The sequence below is a fragment of the Tachysurus fulvidraco genome, chromosome 16 (genome assembly GCF_022655615.1).
Source record: "Tachysurus fulvidraco isolate hzauxx_2018 chromosome 16, HZAU_PFXX_2.0, whole genome shotgun sequence".
NCBI classification, from domain to species: domain Eukaryota; kingdom Metazoa; phylum Chordata; class Actinopteri; order Siluriformes; family Bagridae; genus Tachysurus; species Tachysurus fulvidraco.
Window position 1 is genome coordinate 9339577 of NC_062533.1, and position 23406 is coordinate 9362982.

At 37.1% G+C, this 23406-nt stretch overlaps 1 protein-coding gene across 5 annotated transcripts in view; it reads left to right on the top strand.

Moving 5' to 3' along the window:
- LOC113644351 (1-phosphatidylinositol 4,5-bisphosphate phosphodiesterase beta-1) overlaps window positions 1-23406 on the top strand; it is an 83091-nt gene that overhangs the window by 49549 nt on the left and 10136 nt on the right. Inside the window, exons 10-34 of one of the 5 annotated variants that reach the window (XM_027149104.2) lie at window positions 3157-3303; window positions 4644-4801; window positions 5274-5356; window positions 5720-5804; window positions 7023-7197; window positions 8220-8306; window positions 8412-8479; window positions 8649-8745; window positions 8903-8987; window positions 10209-10333; window positions 11361-11515; window positions 12460-12624; window positions 12744-12843; window positions 13052-13156; window positions 13256-13371; window positions 14197-14332; window positions 15433-15486; window positions 15619-15838; window positions 16038-16209; window positions 17115-17191; window positions 17301-17390; window positions 18158-18215; window positions 18340-18426; window positions 18547-18571; window positions 19080-19083. In XM_027149104.2, the coding sequence (XP_027004905.1) occupies window positions 3157-3303; window positions 4644-4801; window positions 5274-5356; window positions 5720-5804; window positions 7023-7197; window positions 8220-8306; window positions 8412-8479; window positions 8649-8745; window positions 8903-8987; window positions 10209-10333; window positions 11361-11515; window positions 12460-12624; window positions 12744-12843; window positions 13052-13156; window positions 13256-13371; window positions 14197-14332; window positions 15433-15486; window positions 15619-15838; window positions 16038-16209; window positions 17115-17191; window positions 17301-17390; window positions 18158-18215; window positions 18340-18426; window positions 18547-18571; window positions 19080-19083 (2674 nt within the window). Of the gene's footprint in view, window positions 1-3156; window positions 3304-4643; window positions 4802-5273; window positions 5357-5719; window positions 5805-7022; window positions 7198-8219; window positions 8307-8411; window positions 8480-8648; window positions 8746-8902; window positions 8988-10208; window positions 10334-11360; window positions 11516-12459; window positions 12625-12743; window positions 12844-13051; window positions 13157-13255; window positions 13372-14196; window positions 14333-15432; window positions 15487-15618; window positions 15839-16037; window positions 16210-17114; window positions 17192-17300; window positions 17391-18157; window positions 18216-18339; window positions 18427-18546; window positions 18572-19079; window positions 19084-23406 lie in introns of those variants that run through there. The other 4 variants (XM_027149105.2, XM_027149106.2, XM_027149102.2 and 1 more) reach the window with 4 other exon arrangements.

A 23406-nucleotide genomic window follows, 5' to 3' on the forward strand; every position in this document is an offset into this window, starting at 1 on the left:
AGATTTTTAGGGCTTACGCAATCATTTTTGGCCAGGGGTAATCACACCTCATCCACAAGACGGTTTGAAACTTGTTTGAAAAATTAATTTTGCTGATGGAGGCACTGCTGCTGCCATCAGTGTAACTAACTCATGCTCTTCTGAAATTCCTGTCAACTCTTTACATGACTATGTGTGAGAAGAGGCATCTACAGAACTTATATAGATCTAATAAAAAATTTGTTAAAAAAAAATCCACAAGCAGTGAGAGAGTGAAAGAGAAAGGAAAATAGAAGAAAATTAGAAAGAAAAGAGAATGGCTTTATGCATGAAAGTTTTAAAGCTGCTTATTGGTCAACTAATAAAGCTTATGATCACATCAGCAGAAGACAGTTTAATTTAAATCCAGAAGACAGTTTAATTTAAATCTAATTAAGCAATATTCTCAAATTAATTATGTTTCTGAATTTGAAAAAAAGGATGATATTAATATAGAGTAAAATAAAATAAGTGGAACTATTCTGTTTATTTTTCCTGAGCTAGATCCTTAGCAACATTCTTTAAACTTTACATTAAAACACTGCCTAGTTTGCTGAGATGAACCTAACAATACTGCAGTCAACAATTTAACACTAAAGTGGAATTTTACAGATGAGTGGATTGAAACACCCAGTGAAAGATTGCTTATAGGACCTATAGACAGACACTAAAGCTTAAACTTTCTTCTTTTTCTACTTTGGGCTTTTTCCCATTAGGGGTCACCACAGTGAATCATCTGTTTCCACCCAACTCTATCCTTGGCATGCTCTACTCTTGTACCAAACTTCATATCATCTTTTAGCACATCCATGTATCTCCTTTTTTACCTTCCTCTTGACCTCTTACCTGGCAGCTCCATCTCCATATCCTTCTACCAATATAACCCTCTCTCTCTTCTGCACATGTCCAAACCATCTTTAAGCTTTAAATTTACAGTACCATGTAAAAATATTCATCAACACAAGTAAACGATGCATTAACCTTTATATAAAAAAGGTCTACCAAACTTTACTAAAGTGTTAATACAAGCACAAATAATAAAGAGTGGTTTAGTTTAGCTGCTGTTTATGTTTGCTGTTGCAGAGCAGATTTATAGAAAGATTTGCTGTGAAGATAAAAGATTTAAAGTGATTTAGGGACAGCAGTGGCTCAGAGGTCATGGTTCTTAAACAGTCATCAGAAAATGGATTTAGAGCCACTGTTGGAGCCTCAGATAAGGTCTTTAACCATAAAGTTGATCTGGATAAAAATGGCCTGTCAAAAAAATAAAAGAAAATGTAACAGCAATAATTGGTAGAAGATGTATTTCCAGGACTCTACTCCATAATGAGGAGATGTACGATCAAATAGTGACACTCTCAGTGTGATCTACATCCACAGGTTCTTCTCTCACAAGGCTGAAAAGGTGAAGTCCTGCTGAGATGAAAGACACCCCCCATTGCCTCATTATAGAGACTACGTTCATATGTCAGACGAAAAACTTTGTTAATTAGGCTGTGGAAGTCTTCTGAGTGCATGGCATGATTAATTAGTGTGAAGTGGCCAGAGGGACTAAGGAGATCTCCTATAGACTGGAACTCTACCTGGAGGAACTGGGGGGGGGTTTGAAAACCAGTCGTCTTTATCTTCCCAGGACAGGAGACATAAGCTTTGGCTGTCAATGACCAGCACACTAATTATTTTATAACTTGGGCTTGGTTTTCTGTTATGTGATTTATTTATTTATTTTTTGTCTAGTAGGAACAATACTTTTTCTTTTCTTAAGTTTTTGAAACTCTAATATGTAATGTGTAAGAATTACATCACTGTCAGGTTATTATAAAGTATACACTGTCTGCTTTAATTTGTGTTCATATACTGTAAGCATGAAATCTCTGAAAATAACTCAATGTTTCAAAATTCCCAATGTTGAACTTCTGTAATGCAGCTAGACAAGAACTTAAAACTTTTACCAAAGTAATTGTGAAGTGTCTAATAATAAAAATTTTTATATTTTCTTGGTGGGCCAAAGCATTTAAGTCAAGTTAAGTCAAGTCAAGTTAAGAAGCTTACAATAAAAAAACACAATACACAAAAGACAATAAACAGAAACAGCAACGACTGGAGTGAATACTGTATGTTTAACAATATTGTGTGCAGTAATACTAGAATGAACACAGTGTTATAGCAGCAGGTCCCTGAGATAATGTAAAGAATTGTGCAAAACAGAAAACGACTGAAATGTGAGACAGTATGTGCAAAGGGCAAAAAAGTGTGCAAAAACAGCATGTAAACAGGTTGATGGATGTAAACAGCATGTAAACAGGTTGATGGATATATATTGGAAGTGTGTGTATTTGGTGTAGGTCTCTGCAGACCATACAGTTGATGTGCGTGTGAATGTTGTGCTCAGTGCAGTTCAGTTTCATTAAGGAGTCTGATGGCTTGTGGGAAGAAACTGTTACACAGTCTGGTCGTGAGGGCCCGAATGCTTCGGTACCTTTTTCCAGACGGCAGGAGGGTGAAGAGTGTGTGAGGGGTGTGTGGGGTCATCCACAATGCTGTTGGCTTCGCAGATGCAGCGTGTGATGTAAGTGTCCATGATAGAGGGAAGAGAGACTCCAATGATCTTCTCAGCTGTCCTCACTATTCACTGCAGGGTCTTGCGATCTGAGATGGTGCAGTTCCCAAACAGACAGTGATGTAGCTGCTCAGAAATAAATAAACTGATTTTCACACACACACACACACACACACACACACACACACACACACACACACACACACACACACACACACACACACACACACACACACACACACACAAACACAAGAAAAACCTGAAAGCATAAAAACAAGCATTGAGCCAAAAGCTCTAAAAATGTAAATCAGTCTACATATTAATGTTTTCCTGAAATAAGTAGACTGACTATTTTTAAAAAGGCTGTGTTTCCTTAATGTTTCCCCAATATATATGTAAATACCACCAAATTAAAGTTCTGCATTTTAACCTCACAGTATCTAATAGTTATTCCATTACAGATATTGCTGTGATAAATATCGAATCCAGTCACATAGTTATTTTCCAGTATGCTATAAAGTGGAGACTTGCTTTTGCTTATACAGCATATAAACACACTTTAATGTTTTGTTCCTCAGGGCAGATCTCTGTGGAGGGGTTTGCAAGGTATCTGAATGGAGAAGAGAATAGCATCATCCCTCCAGAGAAATTGGACCAAAGTGAGGACATGACACTTCCTTTGTCCCACTACTTCACCAACTCCTCCCACAACACGTACCTCACAGGTCAGTGAAGCAGACTGCAGTATGTGCATCTCTGGATTGTCTCTCATTTGCTTTTATTAAGTAGAAATAAATGATATGTAAATGGGAATGTGGGTAATACTGTAGATTATTGAACATAATTCAACAAAACTGCTATTGTTTGTATACATTTGTAGAAATGTATTATGAGATGTAATAGAAAAAAATTAGTTTGTATTGGATGTTTTAAATATAGAAATAAGAAATAATACTGAAATGCACAGAAATGTTATTGATTGAATTGGTAGCTTGGCAAAGCAAGTAAGACAATTATGTAACATGTATTTAAGATTAAAATCAATTATTTTTCATGATGTAATTAAGTCTCAAAGAATTTTACATTCTTTAAATATCATATTATTGCTTAAGTGGGTAAGTAGGTGCTAAATGTTCAGGATGAACCTCATAATTGTATTTCTCAAAGACTTGCTTTTGCTTACACTTATTACACTTATCTCTTTTAACCTCAAAGCTGGCTTGTAGGAAAAGTTGTACTGTAGGTGTTTAACTTAATTTCCTGTGCCTTTGAGAATTACCAGCATGTAGTTTACACCGTCGATTCTGACAGAATTTTCTTGAGTAGAGAGTCTATGTGACATAAAATGCAAATGCATGAAAACTGAAACTAAACATCTAACATTTTTTAATAAACCATTTTATTTTTGCAAAGCTTTTAATGTATTTTAGTTCTTCAGAGGAAACACCTTCGCTATCACCTGACGCTAATAAATAAAAATAATCCTGAAATGATTTTTCTAATTGACTGTGTCATTAAATACCTCATCTGATTTTTCTAATGGACGGTTTTGTTTTGTTTTTTTCCAAATAAAGGCATTAATAGAATGTGCAATTGCAGGCATTAGGAGATAATGTATCAGAAGATAAGACATTTCTGGAAATGACTGAATTCATTTTCTGGGAAAAAAAAAACTAAGAGGCTTTTGCCTGGAAAATGACCCCTCAAATGTCTCTAAGGCTTCTTACACTGCTTTAGTATTGTGATACTAATAGGGACATAATTGATTTGCTAATGATGGTAATACATTCAGATTCAGCCCCATTACTTCCATTCTTTTCATGAATTGTAGCATATGAAATATGGTCTATTTGTTTGGAAATTTTATAAACTGTGCTGTTTCTTTAACAGCAAATAAAGTCAATGTGTTTAAGTTTACAAATTCTTACAATGACTGCAGGGTTATCCTGACTGCACAGCAGTGCATCGTATTTAAACTCAGTGATGTTTTATATAACAGAGATTATTTTTACTCAAAGAATTTTATAAACCTTGAGGTTTCTGAGGGTCAGTGTGATTTGTGTAGCGGGACAGCTGGCAGGAAACTCCTCGGTGGAGATGTACAGGCAGGTGCTACTGTCAGGCTGCCGCTGTGTGGAGCTGGACTGCTGGAAGGGACGCACAGCTGAAGAGGAGCCCATTATCACCCACGGCTTCACCATGACCACTGAGATCCCCTTTAAGGTAAATTAACACTAGCAAATCTATCCAATCTTATGCACGGGATGTGTTGTGACACAATCACACACATGCCAAGTGTATGAAAAGATTCTGATTTCTTCACCAACCAGAGACAAAAACACAGCCGTATTGAGTACAAGGTGAGACAGAAAGGGAAAAAAGATCAACAAATACAATAGAAAGAGGAGACTATTGCAAGAGATGGGAAAATTGTTTAAGCATGGTCACACTCATCAAAAGCTATGGATTAAAAAAAAAAAAGATAATTTGCACCATTCTTATTAGGTCTTCACAGCTAATCTCCCACTTCTGATGAGACGGCTAGAGCAAAGCAGATTGACTTACAATAAGATTGCATTTCCATCTAGAAATATCTCATTATCAGTATTCATCACTGCTGTATGAGGCTTGTGGTGGGTCCTGAAAGTGTTTTGTGGCTTGATGATGATTGTGCAATGCCAATCGTCTGTTTCAGGAAGTGATTGAGGCCATTGCTGAGAGTGCTTTCAAGACATCTCCTTTTCCTGTCATCCTCTCATTTGAGAACCATGTGGACTCGTAAGTGAAAGCATCACTCCCACCACTCAGTTTCTCAGACCATGCTGTTCCTGCAAAATCATTTAATGATGCAAAAGTAAGCAGCTAGTAATGGTTTCAGTGACTCCAGTATGGCACATATTTTTTCCCCATCCAGTGTTGCATAGAGACAAATTTGAAAGATGCCTCAAATTACTGTATAACAGACGACAGATACTTAGCTCATGGGATGCAATTTTTAAGAGCAGACATGTAAATAAGTTTTGCCTTGACAAGGACAAAAAAAACTGAATTGTCTTTTTCAGACAGTGTGGAGTTAATGTAAATGTATGTGAGGTCATGGCTGTGGCACTGACTGTCTTTCTGTTTGTACTGTCTTCGCAGCCCCAAGCAGCAAGCTAAGATGGCTGAGTACTGCAGATCAATATTTGGAGATGCTCTGCTTACAGAGCCACTGGAGAAATATGCAGTAAGTTTGCAACCATATTCTACTAACTTCAGTATAACTTTGGGATGAATTTTGAATTTGAGTTTATTCTTAAGGTTGTCTAGACACATACGCTTACTATACCAGCATAAAAACAGCATCAATAGCTATTCAGTCACTTTACATCATGCATTTAAATGCATAAAATAGTTAAAGTAGTGAAAATAGAAGGAAAAAAGTCATACTGTTTATTTTTATTCTGTTTTCAACTCCAACCAATCATACGCTCCCTAGAGAAGGTGTTCTTAATCAGCCACACGTTTATCAAATTGCAGAAGGCTGTGACTTGGAGCAGATTAAATGGAAATATGCCAGTGGCTGATCTAAATGCTTGTGCTTGACAAACCTTTATCTGTACCCCACAGTTGTCATAGAAACCAGTCAAAAGCGTGCTTTGTGCTCCTGTAGAGGAACTCTGAGCCCCCGTCACTTGTCCTTACGTAACTGCTTTCCTCCTTTTATCCCCACTCTTTCACTCATTAGGGAAGGTTGTGAATGACTTGCGGTAATAGACTCATTGTTTTGGTAGATTTATTGCGGTAGGAAAGGCTTGTATCTTGGCTGCACTGTCAGTGTGGCCTTTGTGTAGGACACCATGTGACGTCAGGTTTGTCTGTGGGAGCCAGCCCAACTGTCCAACTGTGAAAAGCATATTGGGCTTTAGATCTAAGTTATCTCCATTTTCCCAAGGGCAAGAAGAGAAAGCACAAAGGGCATTTAGTAAAACAGGAGCAAGACTGAAATGGGCACAGACATTTGCCCCTAATCATTCTTCTAGAAATAAAAATTAATTAAAAATTAATCTGAGTCACTTGTTTGACAAACCCAACCCGGTTTTTCTCTATTTTTCTAACAAAGTGAATATTTTTATAGAAATATGCCCTAACTTGACTGTATTGGGCCATATGTCCTGGCCCTATAGCATAGTTTATCCTCTAGCATGTTTTAGAGCTGATTGGGAATATCAACAGCAAACGTTTTCCTTTCCAAAAAAAACAAACAAAAAAAATGTAATCATTCTTGTGTGATAATAAAGATATAACAATTTACTGGGAAATACAAAACATAGGCAAAACACGTTCATTTGATTCCTACTTGCTGCAATTTTAACAGATAGTTATATTGTATTTCTATGCATGTATAGCCATGTTAATTATTTGTTCATTGATATCTTTAATATCCTGTACTTTCTGTTTTCAGCTGGAACCAGGATGCCCTCTGCCCAGTCCCATAGATCTCTTGGGTAAAATTCTCATCAAGAACAAGAAAAATTCCCACAAGCATGAGGGCAGCACAAAGAAGAAGCTCTGTGAGCAGACCTCTAATACCTACAGCGATTCATCCAGTGTGTGTGAGCAGTCTTCTCCAAGCGCAGGTACCATTCTTCTTTATACCAGCATGCCTTAGCACTTAAATCTTATGTTTTACCATGAGTGGCTATCTACTATAAAGTGAAAGCTATTAAAACGAATTCAAAAATACACCCATGCATTGTGTTCTACATATATGATTTCAGACTAGGTTATCTATATTGCATCTTAGCCTGTAGAGTGAGTTTGTGATTACTTTTCAGCGAGGATGTTTTTGGCTGCCGTTTGTGCTGCCGATCCTCAGGGGCTGAATGATTGCAGGCAGCATGGTCGATATTTTCATCGGTAGCTTTCAACCATAATCACAGTCAGATCCATCAGCAGCTACTGAAATTAAACCTGTGCTCTCCTGAACTGATATTGCCCTCTGCTGGATGAACAGCACCGGCACATATCCAAAAAACTTAATCATAATCATCAAACTCACTCATAAGGATTACAAGTATCTCATATATTTATCTCGGATATATTTCATGACCGTGGTTAGAAAATAAACAGTCTGTAGATTAGCTCCAAATATTAGATAAAAAGAAAAAAGGTAAGGCACACACTAGATAAAGATAAATAGATATAAATAAATATCTATTTCACCTTTCTTAGTTCCTTTATTTCTTCATTACTATAAATTAGAGTAATTAAAAAGAACCTTACATACTACTAACAAAGTTTGTATTGTCTTCTGAAAAGAGGGATGTAAACAAATGGCAGTTAAAAAAGGAAAAAAATCACCATAATGTCCATGTGCAGGTGATTGCAGAACGTTTACAGAGAGAGGAACATTTTGTCAACAGACTTTTCAGCCATTATATAAAAGCCTCCAGGTTTTGCTTTTTTTTTTCACAGGACTAACTCTGTTTAATGATTTTAACTTAATTCACCAGAGCTGAGACCAGTTAATTTTATGTAACAACATACAAGGGATTCAAAAAAGGAATATAGATTTGAAAATCTGTACTGAAGGCACATTACCAGTATCCGAGGTTTTGGTTGTTGTACTGTGAATGACTGAACCTGGGCTTTTTCACAGGCTCCACAAATCATGACGTGCCAGACTCCAGTCAGCCGAACTCAGAGACAGGCAGTGACAGCAGGGTACAGGGGAGAAAATATATTGGTGAGACGACACTGAGCTACACCAACACACACGGAAATCAAGTAACATTGTGTAAGATTCAAATCACAAGTAAATAGTGACATTTAAAGTGATGTATTTCATCAGGTGACGTTGATGCCGAAAGTGAGGACGAGGATGATGAAGACGATGACTGTAAAAAGTCCATGGATGAGGTAGACACTGCTATGTGTATATAATGGGCTTATTATTATTATCATGTGCTATCACTATTCTTACTGTTCTACTACCACATTTCGTTCCGTTTTTCCTAAAACAAGCCCAGTAATAGGCAATAAGTGCAGGATGTAAGCACAGGTGCACTGCTTACTATGTATTGTTTAGGGGACAGCAGGAAGTGAAGCATTTGCAACTGAGGAGATGTCCAACTTAGTCAACTATATCCAGCCAGTCAAGTTCACCTCGTTTGAATCATCTAAAAGTAAGTTAGTTGATATTAAGCTACTAATTGCAGAATTATTATGCAGTATTTTACATAATGTACTACAACACTACAGACAGGCACATGACATACTCTACGCTGTAAATGTGTTAGAAGCAAAATCTTACATGCACATCTATGACACCTTATTTTACAGAGTCCAATAAAAGTTATCACATGTCATCATTTGTGGAGACAAAGGCACTTGAGCAGCTGACAAAGTCTCCAGTGGAGTTTGTGGAGTATCCTTTTTGCAGTTTAATTACAGTGAAATGTTTATCTGAAATCCTTTTGTGAACTGAGGGGGGGTCATGTTGTTACATCCAGCATCCAGGATGGAATAAAGCTTTAAATGAAACAAAACAGAATGTGATGTTAATAAAAAATAATCAATGATTAGTGCTGTCTTGTTGCATGATGCCTGTGATTGATTTATTTAGGATTGTATTTGTTGATAGTTACATTTCATTTTATGGAAACGAATAAGGAATAAGTTATCACTTGTGTTATAGTGGCTGTAAACAGACGTTAACTCAATAACCTCACGATGTTAACTGATAAAATTAATAATAAAACAAAAACATATATTGTTTTGTTGTTTTAAAAATAAAATAAACAAAATCCACAAAATCTAAATAAATCTCTAGCTCTAAAAACAAATTTAATTAACAGCTTTGAATTTGATCGTTACAGAGCACAAAGTATGGAATACTTCCTTAAACATAAAAAGAAAAACATCATTATAAGCATCAAAATCTGAGCTGTTACAATACAAACAATAAAGTATAATGATGAGTGCATTATTATGCCAAAAGTCAAACAAATACAATTTGTAGACCAAACCAAGTGAGAATAATTTACAGCAGGAAATGTGTCCTCCTGAAATAGTAAAAAGCAGAATAGTAAAAAGCAGCATGCAGAGAGTAGAGAATTTCCACCTTCCACAACATGTTCTTAAGGATAAATTCTGGAATATTTTGTCCAAACAGTAGAATGAAAATAAAAGAGCAAAAAAATTACTAAAAAAAAAAACAACTTGTCAAGTGTCAAGCGTTTGATAAGGCTGAATCCACAAAACAGCAATAAGTAGTAACAACAATAGCAGTAACAGTAATATTACACATAAGAGAGCCTGGGTAATTGTGGGGATATGTTCCTTCATGGCTATGGACATACAGTAGGCATGTGGCAGCGGTTGGTTGTGGCTTTATGTCCTCTAGGGCGGTTGGTTGTGGCTTATGTCCTATTTTGTTTTTATTTTGCTTTTGTAAAGCGCTTTGAGATGTTCGTTAAAAGGCGCTATAGAAAATAAAAGTTATTATTAATATTATTATTATTATAGTGGACAAAAAGGATACAACTTCTGATCGATCAGAGTTGAGAATCCATGAGCTTGATGGCATAATGAAGATTAATCAATAAATGAAACTACTGCTTGGTGTTCCTTAACCGAATCTACACAGGTATAACAAGCTCCAGCTTAGCCGAATCTACCCCAAAGGCACTCGGGTTGATTCCTCCAACTACATGCCCCAAGTTTTCTGGAACGCTGGATGTCAGCTTGTGGCACTGAACTTCCAGACTTTAGGTACAACATGAGTGTAAAAGGAAGTAGATTGCAGTCAGTAATTCACTAACGTAACAGTAACAGAATGATCCTTATTAAACTTATATTATTGTTACGTTTAGAGTCAGCTTGGATCAAAGTTAATGTAACTTAGTAGTAAAGTAAATATTACCACACAAATAATACTGTGCTAGTAAATAGCATAATCTGAAAGCAGAAATAACAAATAGGATTGTCTATGACTTATAGGAGATTATTTGCTGTTATTTACTATCTATTATAATTTACTATTTTGATTATATTTATTTTTAATGCTTTTCCTAATAATGAAAATGTTTTACCAAGTGGCCTAAATAATACTGAGAATGTGAACAGGTTACCAGATGCCTAATGTTTAGCAGGACTGATATTGTTACAGTATATGATCTGTTAAAAAGACTAAACAGACTAATAGACACATTTCAGATGAAAGCGTATAAATTGTTGCTGTTTCTATAAGATTATTAAACCATGGGTTATAGCTCCAGTGTAGCATGTATAATGATACTAATAGATAAAATTACCTTTTTAAATGCTAGTATTAGTAATATTACATAATTGTACATAAAGCCTATTAATGAATTACAATTAATGATGCAAGTGATACACAAATAATTTATGTTCAACATATTTTTTTTATTCCACATGACCTGAAAATCCATTTTTTAAATGACAGAAACTACATTTCTCACGTTTGATAAATTTTAGTGCCACCTTATCCGCAAAAACTGCTACTATTATGTAAAATAGTATCTGCATATACAGTATAGTGTATTGGTTTATATACTTGTTTAATAATATTTTCAGAACAAAACAATGATTTGCATCAAATATTCTGTCATATATATATATATAGCAGTCCCTTAGCTAAGTTATTTCCCCTCGAGCCTGGACTAAGCTTTACTGACTTTTCTGATCATATTCCATATGTGGCACAATGTGTGAAAATATGTGAGAATTCCAGTAGGAAGTCTGTCATGACTCATTGCTCTTGTATGTTGTTTGACAGATCTAGCCATGCAGCTGAACCTGGGCATGTTTGAGTACAATGGAAAATGTGGCTACAGGCTGAAGCCTGAGTTTATGAGAAGACCTGATAAAAACTTTGACCCCTTCACTGAGAGCACAGTGGATGGGATTGTAGCACACACAATTTCAGTGAAGGTAACCCCATGAATTATTGTGGGTACAGAGCATGCTGTTTTGTAGACTTTTTCTGATTTATGATGCCGTTTTTTTTCTGGAGTGTTGATGCTTTGATGAACTATGAAGGTGGTATTTTTTAAATTGATTTTTCAATGTCAGATTGTTCATGCAACCTCAAAAAATTAAAAAAAAAAACAACAACAATCAATTAACAGTCAGTTAACTGTGAAAATGCCAAATAGGATTTGCTTGGATGCAGTGATGAAAAGTAGATGGAAGTTTGCTATGATTAGTAGCACTGAAAAAAACCAACATAGTAGCAAATAATCTTGCTAAAATGTAATATCTACTAAAAATTGTATTTTAAATTATTCAAGTAATTTTAACCTAATAGAATTTTAAAGGCTTACAACATGTTGCTATTTTTATATTATATGCTCATGCTAATTAATGTGACATTACTGAAATAATAACTATATTTGTTATAATAAAACATGGTTTCCAACATCAAGACACACGACCTGATGTATAATAGTATCTCACAGAAGCGAGGACAGTTCTCACATTTTTGTAAATATTTTATCTTTTCATTTGACAACACTGAAGAAATGACTCTTTGCTATAACGTAATGTAATGTGTGTACAGTTTGTATAAATTTTCTGTCCCATCAAAATAACTCAACACACCTCCATTAAAGTCTAAACCGCTGGCCACAAAAGTGAGTACATCCCTAATTGAAAATGTCCAAATTGGGCAATAAAATATTTACAAAAATTTGTGGGGTGTATCGGATAAGCGGTAGAAAATGAGTGAGTGAGTGAGTGAGTGAGTGAGTGAGTGAGTGAGTGAGTGAGTGAGTGAGGGGTGTACTCACTTCTGTGAGATACTTTAAGTACAAAAGTAAGATATGGAATTAAACAAGAAGCACATCATGAGTGTCTAACAATATTATATCTAATAGATAATTTCAGGACAGTTTCTGTCAGATAAAAAGGTTGGCACCTATGTGGAAGTGGAAATGTTTGGCCTCCCAGTGGACACAAGAAGGAAAGCATTTCGGACAAAGACATCCCCAGGCAATGCTCTTAACCCTGTGTGGGATGAGGAGCCCATAGTCTTTAAGAAGGTAAACCACAAGCATGTGGATTTCCTGTAGAGTTTTAGTCCTCTTCTGTTGCTTCAAAGATATATTTCAAATCTGGTCTCAATGATGGTCCCCATTCTGTTTGTGGTGCTTTCTTCAAGGTGGTTCTTCCCACTCTTGCATCTTTGAGAATAGCTGTCTATGAGGACAGTGGGAGGATTATTGGTCATCGGATCATCCCGGTGAACGCCATCCGGCCTGGTACATAGCTGTTTTACTGTTACTGCCTTAACATTGTGCTGCTTATAAGGCATTCACACTGCTGTCACAATCTTTCTGAACTGTACACACCACAACTGTCTGTAAGATATTACATACACTGCTTCACAAGCTGCTTAGTATTGTTATTAATAGTGAACAGCAGTGATAAACAGTCTGTCTCTTTTCTCTCTCTCCCACTCTGTTTCAGGTTACCATTACATTGGGCTGAGGAATGAGAAGAACCAGACACTAACGCTTCCTTCTGTTTTTGTCTACACTGAAGTAAAAGATTATGTTCCTGATACCTTTGCAGGTATGAGTTCAGGCTGCTCTGCTTTTTTCTAAAAAGTCTGCTACCGAGTCTAATTGTAAATGTCATTACCTTTATGTTGTACTCATATTGCCTAAGCAGATGTGATTGAGGCACTGTCCAATCCCATCCGCTATATCAACCTGATGGAACAGAGAGCCAATCAGCTTGCAGCTCTCACCCAGGAAGAGGGAGGGCAAGATGTGAACATCAAAGAGGTCTGTACTGTGTCCATAGATTTTTGTGTGCCCCATGTGTCTCTGTTTGTGTGTGTGTGTGTGTGTGTGTGTGTGTGTGTGTGTGTGTGTGTGTGTGTGTGTGTGTGTGTGTGTGTGTGTGTGAGAGAGAGAGAGAGAGAGATAGAAAGAGAGAGAGAGAGAGAGAGAGAGAGAGAGAGAAAGTGTGTGTGTGTGTGTGTGTGTGTGTGTGTGTGTGTGTGTGTGTGTGTGTGTGTGTGTGTATATGTGTGTGTATGTGTGTGAGCTACTTAATCCAGCTCCCCAGTCATAAAACAGTCAGCACTCTGTGGACTGAAGCTTGAGCTGATTGGCTAGACCTGTGGGACTTCTCTGTCCTTCACGCCTGTCCAATCAAGCTGATTCAGCTGTGGAAGAGGCTATTAATTGCGACCCTGAGCTTATGCTATAGCAACAGTTTTCATGGAAGTTCTAGACCTAGCACAGTCCTTTGAACCATACCAGATGCAGTTTGAGCAAACATTTAAACAGAGAGCAGAGTAAAGCCAAGGAGACGAGGTAAAGGTGCGGAAAGTAAAAAAAAATCCACGCATTCACTTGGCCATGATTAGAGTGGGGTACCAGCGCTACATCTACAAAGTCTGCACTGGATTGGAGGTAATTTGATATATTAGTTTGGAGAGATGCAGCATGTTCTGTAAATAATAAGAACAGGTTTATTCAGTGTTATTATGGTGGTCAGCATAGCTCTCAATGGATTAGCTGTCTGCACAACACAGATCAGGCTTCTAGTTCTTTGATTGCTAAGAATATTCTGATTTCATTCATTTTTTTTGTGGTCTGCAGTTCGATGCATGTGGGGAGCTTGTATCAGAGTCGGTCAGCGAGGCCCAACGCCCTCCAGCTGAGAATGGAATGAGCCCTACTCCTCTCATCTCACCAAAACCACCTTCACTGGTCAGCCATCATGCCCACTCCACAGGTACACAAGCCACAATTTCACTTTAGAGCTTCAGAAAGCATTTATATTCATTTTTGCTTAATGCAACACTTAAAACCTACTATTTTATTCCATTATCAAAATCCATTAGATTAAAGATCCTATTTTAGTAGGCAGTCATGATGTCAACCAACATGTTTGTCTTTTTATAATCATGAAACTACTGAAGTTGAGTTAGAACAAATTAATTAGGTGTAGTTAGGAATCAAATGTTTATTTTTCAAACTTACTTTTAAACATTTGAATAATTCGAATGTCTTCTAGTGGCTCATCTCAATAACATTTTCACAGTTACAAACATTTCAAACATTTCAAACAATTACATTTCACTTAAAGAGCTCATAATCATTGGCTTGACATATTGCCTTCGATATTCCTTTGCACTTTATGTGTGTTCACTATATCTGCCCTGTGTATCACCTCATTCCCTGTCTCTGTGATGGAAATAAATGTAATGTGTGGTGTTGGATTCGTTTCGGTAGACATTTTATTGATTCATTTAATGATTTTTTGTGTAATGAGATGTCAGCCTTCCCATTTAGCAGGCATTAATGCGTAGTTTATTCTTGTTACAGATACAATAAGTCAGTCAGTCGTATGTAGATAATATTTGGAGGGAGTAGTAGAACTGATGTAATATTGGGAATACTGCATTTCATTGGCTCTGTACATGTACCTTGCAATGACAATAAAGTTGAATCTAATCTAATCTAATAAGATGGCTAAGATGGCATCTAAGGATCTCAAAAGGCAGTAATGCAAGTATAGCTTGTGAGTTTGCAAATCCTGTTTTTCTAAGAGATCAGAACATCATATAAACATCACACACACAAGGACAACATCAGGACTTATATTCATTTCTCACCACAAAAATCTCACCCTTGGGTGATTTTAATAAACATAGAAAAAATTCAGAACTAAAGCTCAGAGCTGTTTGTGTGTGTGTGTGTGTGTTTGTGTGTGTGTGTGTGTGTGTGTGTGTGTGTGTGTGTGTGTGTGTGTGTGTGTGTGTGTGTGTGTGTGTGTGTGAGTGAGTGTGTGAGTGTGTGTGTATACTCACTTTTATGTGATGCTTATTTCAGGATCTGTGAAACCAGCTGTTAAGACTGAAGATGTGATTCAGAGTGTTTTGACAGGTACCACTCAATAAATTCTCACAGAAAATGCATCGGTTTTCTGCAACACTTTCTGATCAATATGTGTGTGTGTGTGTGTGTGTGTGTGTGTGTGTGTGTGTGTGTGTGTGTGTGTGTGTGTGTGTGTGATAGAGATGGAAGCTCAGACACTGGAGGAATTGAAGCAGCAGAAGGCTTTTGTGAGGGAGCAGAAGAAACAGTATAAAGAGCTAAAGGATCTGGTAAAGAAGCACCATAAGAAAACCACAGACATGATCAAAGAGCACACAGCCAAACAAAGTGAGCTGCAGGGCGAATTCCAGCGCAGGCAGTCTGCCCTGCATAAGAGTGGCAAACGAGATGGTAAGAAAAGGTAGGTTGCCTTTTTACTAACTCTTTCTTATGTCTTATGGTATTTCATGACTTATTTTTATTTATTTTTCCTTCAAGCTTATCTTTGGATTTCTTCATTATCACATTATTGCCTCATGACACCTAGAGTGTTGGTTTAATCTGAATAAAATATAGAGTAATTATGAGTAACGAAGTAACTCAGCTTGTGTGTGTGGTAGATCAGGTTCAGAGCAAGCTCTGTCTGCTGTGGATCAGGAGCTGGCCGCTCTGGAGGAGGAGAACACACAGAGACTGTGCGAGCTGAAGGATCAACAGCAGCATCAGCTGCTCACTCTCAGACAAGACCAGTACTACAGTGAACAGTACCTCAAAGGCAAACACATCAAACAGGTAATGACTGTGTACAGTCAGCTTAAGCCATCGCTGCAATCACACATACTGTAGTACAGGACTGACACGTACTAATACAAACTTTCACACCTGAAGGCTACTGTTATTTCAAGTAGCATCACAGACATAAGGCAATATATATGAGATTATGGAGTTTTAGAGCTGATTGACAACTTGCTAGCTGTTGCTGACAAGCTAAGCAAAATCAACCTGTAGCTTATAAAGGTTAGATTGCAACCAGCACTGACAGCTGCAATGAAATGAGCAAGTTCAGGTTTATTATTTAATTAAAAAACATAAATACTACGCTGCTTTATGAAACAGAATACAGTACATGAGGAAATACGTCCATGTTTGATGACGTCTCTGTCTACTTTACCTGTATACCTTTACAGCATTAGTAGCAGCTTCACTTCTTGTTGTTCTTTGAGCTGCTGCCTGTTTGGGTCGCCACTGCAGCTCACCTGGTCTGCATATCTGATTTGGCACATGTTTTATGCCAGATGCCCTTCCTGATGGAATCATTTTTGCTTGGGACCTGCACTGAGTTAGCTCTACAGAGGCTGGGTTAGCTCCCTGCCTGGGAATTGAACCTGGGCCAAGGCAATGAGAGCAGAGAATCATGCCGTTGGACCACCAGGAGGCTCCTAGTAGTAGCTTCACTAGATTTGAGCCTTGGCTATTAAGAGCTCATAAACCAGAGCTTTAAATTTAATGAATCTCAAGTTAGGCTGGAGAACTAAAGCTTGGATTAACTGTTATATAACATATATTACTTCTTTCTGACTCATTCTCCTCATTTGCCTGTGTGTGTGTGTGTGTGTGTGTGTGTGTGTGTGTGTGTGTGTGTGTGTGTGTGTGTGTGTGTGTGTGTGTGTGTGTTTCTGAACTATCTACTTTTCCAGCTGGTGGAGAAGCTGACCACTGTAGCTGAGGAATGTCAGAGTAACCAGCTGAAGAAACTTAAGGAGCTGTGTGAGAAGTAAGCATTGCACTATACACAGACTGGATTCAAGCAACATTTTATTTGTTTTAAATTGCATTATGTTTGTATGTTACCGATACAACACATTTATATGTTCTATCTGTAGAGAAAAGAAAGAATTGAAAAAGAGGATGGATAAGAAGAGACAGGAGAAGATACAAGAAGCAAAATCAAAAGAGAAGAATCTAACAGAGGAGTAAGTCATTGCACTGTGTTGAACTGAGAGGGTTCACTACTAGTACAATGCTCCTTTGATATACAGTACAGCACAGTTCAAGTCATTAGACACTGACCCAGTTTTGGTTGTTTTGGCTCTAGACACCGGCAACAAATAAACGTTCTTTAATCTGTAAAAAATTTTATATATGTATATATAATTATATATGTATATATGTTTATATAACTTTTATATAAACATTATATAGTTTATAGGATATATATATATATATATATATATATATATATATATATATATACATATATAAAGGATAAGGAAGGGATCATGAAGACACAAGAATATACTATCCAAATAAGTCAGGGACAAAGTTCTAATAAAATATGGGTTTTCTGGTGGGAAAAGCCCCAAACTTTTTACATCCCACTAGAACCTATGACCATTTATTTAAAAAATGAGAAACTCTGTAGCTAGAGAAAGTCTACTAAATCAGTGGACTGGTCCCTACATAAGGTACCAGCTAAGAATGGGATTAATCAGAGATTCTAGATGCAAAAATGAATGATTTAAAAAAAAAAGGATTCTTCCTCTAGGTACTCCACCCCGGTTGCAAGCTTCATATCCTAAAATGTATAGTTCACTACTTACTTACTTTGTGAGGCTGCATGTCCAATTTTATGTAATCTAAACCCCAACATTTAAGGGAAGTTTTAGATTTAGTCAGTTAGTGCTGAATAGCACTTTAATTCAGACTGCTGTTTTTAAAGCTTTCATTGTGTCTCTTACAGAGAGAAGTTGGAAATCAACAGGTCACATGTGAACGAGGTTGTACAGTATATCAAAAGGGTAAGTTAAAAAAAAACATTTAACACAGGATACAGGCTTCAAACAGATCTGTTAAGCACATGGCGTGGATGTTATCAGCATCAGCTTCATCTTTCCCCATATTTTTATTAATTTTTTTTTAAAGCTGGAAGATGCGCAGGGCAAACGGCACGAGAAGCTGATCGAGGCACACAAACTCATTCGGCAGCAAATCCTGGAGGAGAAGCCGAAGGTACGAGCGACTCTGTTTTTCTTCACCATCACATTAAACAGTGCCATGAATTCACTCTGCATGTCACCCAAAGCACACGCAGACAGTGTGTGTATCACCTCATTGTTGCTGTTATTTTAGGATGACTGTTTACAAGATGGAGAAGGTAAGCCGCTTTGCATCCAAGCATATAATAGATCAAAGCTTTAATACTGAACGCAATCCTACCAAACCCTGCACTGCTTCCTAGCATCAGAATGAGTGGAAGTTTTCTTTTCTGTTGTAAGTAAACATAATACCAATTTCACCTCCTAACGTCTACCAGCGGTATAGCATTAACCCAGTGATTAAAAACTCTGCTCTGTTGCTTGGCTCATTGTGGCTCAACTGATACAAACCCTGGGTGCTGCCATTAGTTGATCTTTGTGATACTGATGTATTTGTATGTACTGGTGTATCTGTTTTGGGTTGTGTTGATCTGGGTTATATATGAACAGTATATATACAGTATACATACTAACATACAGGCTTTTTTTTAGATTATAGTTTAATCTATAGTACTTATTTTGTGAAATTCTGCAAAACTAGCCTGTGTACGTTACTGAGTTTAACATTTATTTTGTCTTTTTTTTATCTATTTATTCCCTGACCGTACCATTATTGACTAACCACAGCAAGGTGAGTTATCTGATGTTGTGCTCCTGCCGACTAAATGACTTCTCCATCGCTAGTATATTGGATGGATTGTGAAAAGTCATTTTAGTGTTTTGCTTCACGGAGCATTTATAGTTAGGCCACCATGCTGTTCATTGTTTGATTTAATACATGGTACATATTCTTTAAACTCTATTTTCATGCAGACGCTGCCATGATTTAGTGGTATAACTGGGGCATATTGCTAATCTGGTTACAGATATGTACATTTTGGTAACGCTTTTTTGTTGCCCATATTCATAAATCAGTACAATTTCCATTGAAGCATTTTGATCAACTATAATAAATACAAATTAAGCTCTAATTATGTGCTACTAATTCCTTGATAGGTTAGTATCATGTTGTAACACCGTTGATGTGTCATGCTTCATTAGAATCTCATGTGCACAAAGAATACCTTTAAAGCAACTTTAAAATTTAGGAACAATTATAAAACTTTAATTTAATTTAGTACATAGAGTAAATCACAGGAGATTACAATATATTACTATTACAATAATCTTGGAGGAAGTGAAATAAAATAGCAGTAAGATGCTGTGTAAGTACAAGAAGATTTATTGCCATATTCATTAAATTTAGTGAAATATTGTACAATATCTAGTGCAACACTGGAGCAAAAGATTAATATAGAATAAAAATAGGAAATATACAAAATATACCAGATGTAAATAACGGTGATGATATTGTAAGAAATTATTGTAACAGTAGTCTTGGTCATATTTATTTATGAATTTTTACTATTTTTTGTACAAATGAACACTACATGTAAATAAAGTATTGATGTGTAAAACTCAGACCTTAGACACTGAATGCATGCTACAACTTGCACGTTATATGATGTACATAAACATACGCTGGGTAACATCAACACTTGCATTACAATATGATCAGAGGATTATGATTTGTGAATATGGGCGTCATAGAAAATGTCAGTGTCATTTCTTCCTCTTTTCATCCTTCTGCTATTTTTGTGGACACTAATGGAAATGCCTTTGTTAACCTAGGTGCAGCATCACAAACTAGGTGTGGCATTTGAACTCTGATGCATTTTCCAATCCACTTTGGTCTAAATTTCAGCTTGTCAGTACTCTCTGACATCTAATAGGCTACAATCAGGTATATGATGCGTCATTACTGAACTGATGTGTCATTACCGACAAAACATCAAGTAATTACAGAATGTCTAACAAAATGAATTTGTATTAGGCTTGCCAACTGTAGAACATAATAAGGACAAGAAATGATCTGATATAAACACTGACTTGATGTGTGTGAACACTTGCTAATGCAAATGAGAAGCTCGTTTCCACCACACAAATTATTCATTTACATTAATGGCATTTATACGACTGAGCAATTGAAAAGGTAAAGGACCTTGCTCAGGGGCCCAGCAGTGGACCTGGGATTCAAACTCATGACCTTCTGAGCAGAAGTCCAACACCTTAACCACTAGGCTACCACATCCCGCATTTGTTCATTAAAAATTTTGGATAAATGACATGTACGGATTCATCAAAATGTCACTGCACTAAGAATACACAAAGCTTGTAAGAGTAGATGATTGCACATTGCAGCAGCTGATCTGTCCACACCTCTTTATAAGGAATTCCTTCAAACCCAAGTGCTATTTTGAGTTAAGCTGCTCTCTACCAGGTTACAATCTGCCACAGAGTTCATGAAAATTTGCACCACACTATAATCTACAGGAAGAGATGAAGACCAGTAACTACATCAGCAGGCTCAAGAGGGCACTACAGCATTGCTTTCGTGTTAAAGCTTTCCTTCCTCATCTTAGTGATATAGCAACAGGGTCCATATAGGCACAATATTGCGCAAGAGTAGGGTAGATTTTATTCTAGTTACTGTTGATAAAGTGGCCAAGTGTAAGGCCACATTTTGTAAACTAATGCGCAAATGTATTTCCAATTCACTTAGTTTTTAAGTATCTTGTAAGTATTATTAATTAACTGGGGCTTCCAGATTTAAGTAAATATCCATAGCAAATACATTTCAAAAAACACAAGAAAATATCGAGGGATTGAACCAGACAAGAATCCCAGCCTTTGTGTGGGTCACTATGGTGGACACACACTCTATATTTCCCCTTATGCTCTCCCAGTCTATGCACTATATAGGGTGTTCCTATATAAATGCTTCTGTACATCACAGACACACTGCCTGCACTTACACTTTGCCTTTGTTTGCAGAAATGTTTTCATTTTCAATTCAGATTATTTGCTATAAAACACAATCTGTGACCCTGTCGCTCATCACCTGTCTTGTATTTTACACTTTCTGCACTATAAGCATGGGGCAGTATGACTCCTGTCAAAGCGGGCCTCAGTTGTTGCATTTCTACTTTCTGATCACAATTTCTTCTGACAACGCTACAATGAGCGTCCTAATAAACAAGTAAATCAATACAACATCGGGATGTATTTGTCAAACAGCAGTGTTTTAAACCGCTGGTTATTTAGAGGTAATTAGTGTTAAATTTTATTAAAATTCTTAAAGTTGGGAATGAGGATTGAGCGATTGAACTGGCTGACATACTGTATATGCTATAAACAACTGCTTACAGTTTACAACGTAGGCCACGCATATCTTTAACAGATAGAAAAATATCTCCTGCAAACCAAAGCAGGTCAGTCAAATTCAGCTGTTTATTTGTGGTTGAACCCCACATCAGCAGGCAGAAATAGGAGGGAGGAAAATTAACCAGGGCAAAGCTAAAATCCTAGAGAGGGAGAGAGAGAGAGAGAGAGAGAGGGAGAGAGAGAGAGAGAGAGAGAGAGAGAGAGAGAGAGAGAGAGAGAGAGAGAGAGAGAGAGAAGTAGTCCCGACCCATTTTCACGCCTCAGAGCAGCCACTAATGGACAGCTATAACCATCCCTGGGTCTCTTGAGACCTGCTGGAGAACAGTCTCTGGACTCTACTGGCCTGGAGCTCACTAAGGAAAGCATATAAGAGAGATGAAGAGGTTGGAGTGCAGGTTGTGGAGCATGGGGGGGGGGGATTAATATCTGTTGTAGTCTGTCTTTTAGTTATTGCTGAAAGCATTTTACAGATCAATTATATGTTCCTGTTTGAATCTCTACACCCGTTATCACACCTTTAACCATAGTGTTGTGGGTATTGCACATTGCCCAACAGTGTGATAGAGGAGGAGAAATGTGGAATGGCAGATGAACGTTGTCACACCTCAGTGTGTGTGCACACCAGTGACAGAGTCCTGCTAACGTTCCAATCAAAACGGCCAACTGGGCTCCCAGCTGCATAGCATGGGGCATAAACTAATGAGCAATGACCTTCACTGCCACTTTGAAAATGTGAAAGTGACAAGGGCATGTTGCGACAAGCTGAGCATTTTGATCCTCATTAAAATAAGACAGTTCAAATTCCATGCAAATTAATCTGCTCTCAGGGTTTAGTTCGATCTGATCTGATCTCTTTATTAGTGATCTGGAGGGTTGACATTTCATTTTCTATGACTTTACTAAACCCGACTTCCCTAATGAACATTGTTGAGATATTTAACTAATACAAATCACTCCAGATTTATAGCTGAATAGGAAATGAAATGTGATTAATTCTACATAAATTAGCCATGAGGGTTTTTTTATTTCTTGAAATATGTAAAGTAAGTTCTCTGTCCTAGTTTGTTGGTTTGGTTAATTGGCAATTTAAATGTCTCTGTTATTGAGTATCTGTGAGTGATATTTCACACCAAGTGTAGTTGGTGCACCATGTTTCGTTTCTAATGTCATGGTCTATTCAGCACTATTCCGTAAACAGAGGCTAGAGACAAACACAAAACCTGATAAAAATGGTTGTACGTTTTCACACACAGCAGCTCTGTGCCATCTCCATGGCAACACTCATCCTGGCCCTGAACCCTTCTTCACTCAACAGCTTGGCTTCTAGGACAAGACACCACAGACCATGACCCAAGTTGGAGATAGAGGCCAGAGTATGGAGACAGACGCTACCCAGACAGATACAATACACTGATTAAGTCCAAATTAACAGCCCAAAACTAATAAACAGTCCAGCACAGAGGTTACAGATTGTGTTTCGGTCTGGTATATTACTAAAGTATATTAAAGACGGTAATCAAAAGCTATGCTAAGATATCAAAAGCCATGTTGCAAATTCAGTTATTTTTGCAAGGAAAAACATTAAACAGAAGTGAAGTAAATTTTTGGTCAATTTTTCATAAGTTTTAGCTGTTTGCTCGCTTTTATACACAATATCAGGAAGATTTGTGAGCTTTATTTGAGCTGTTCT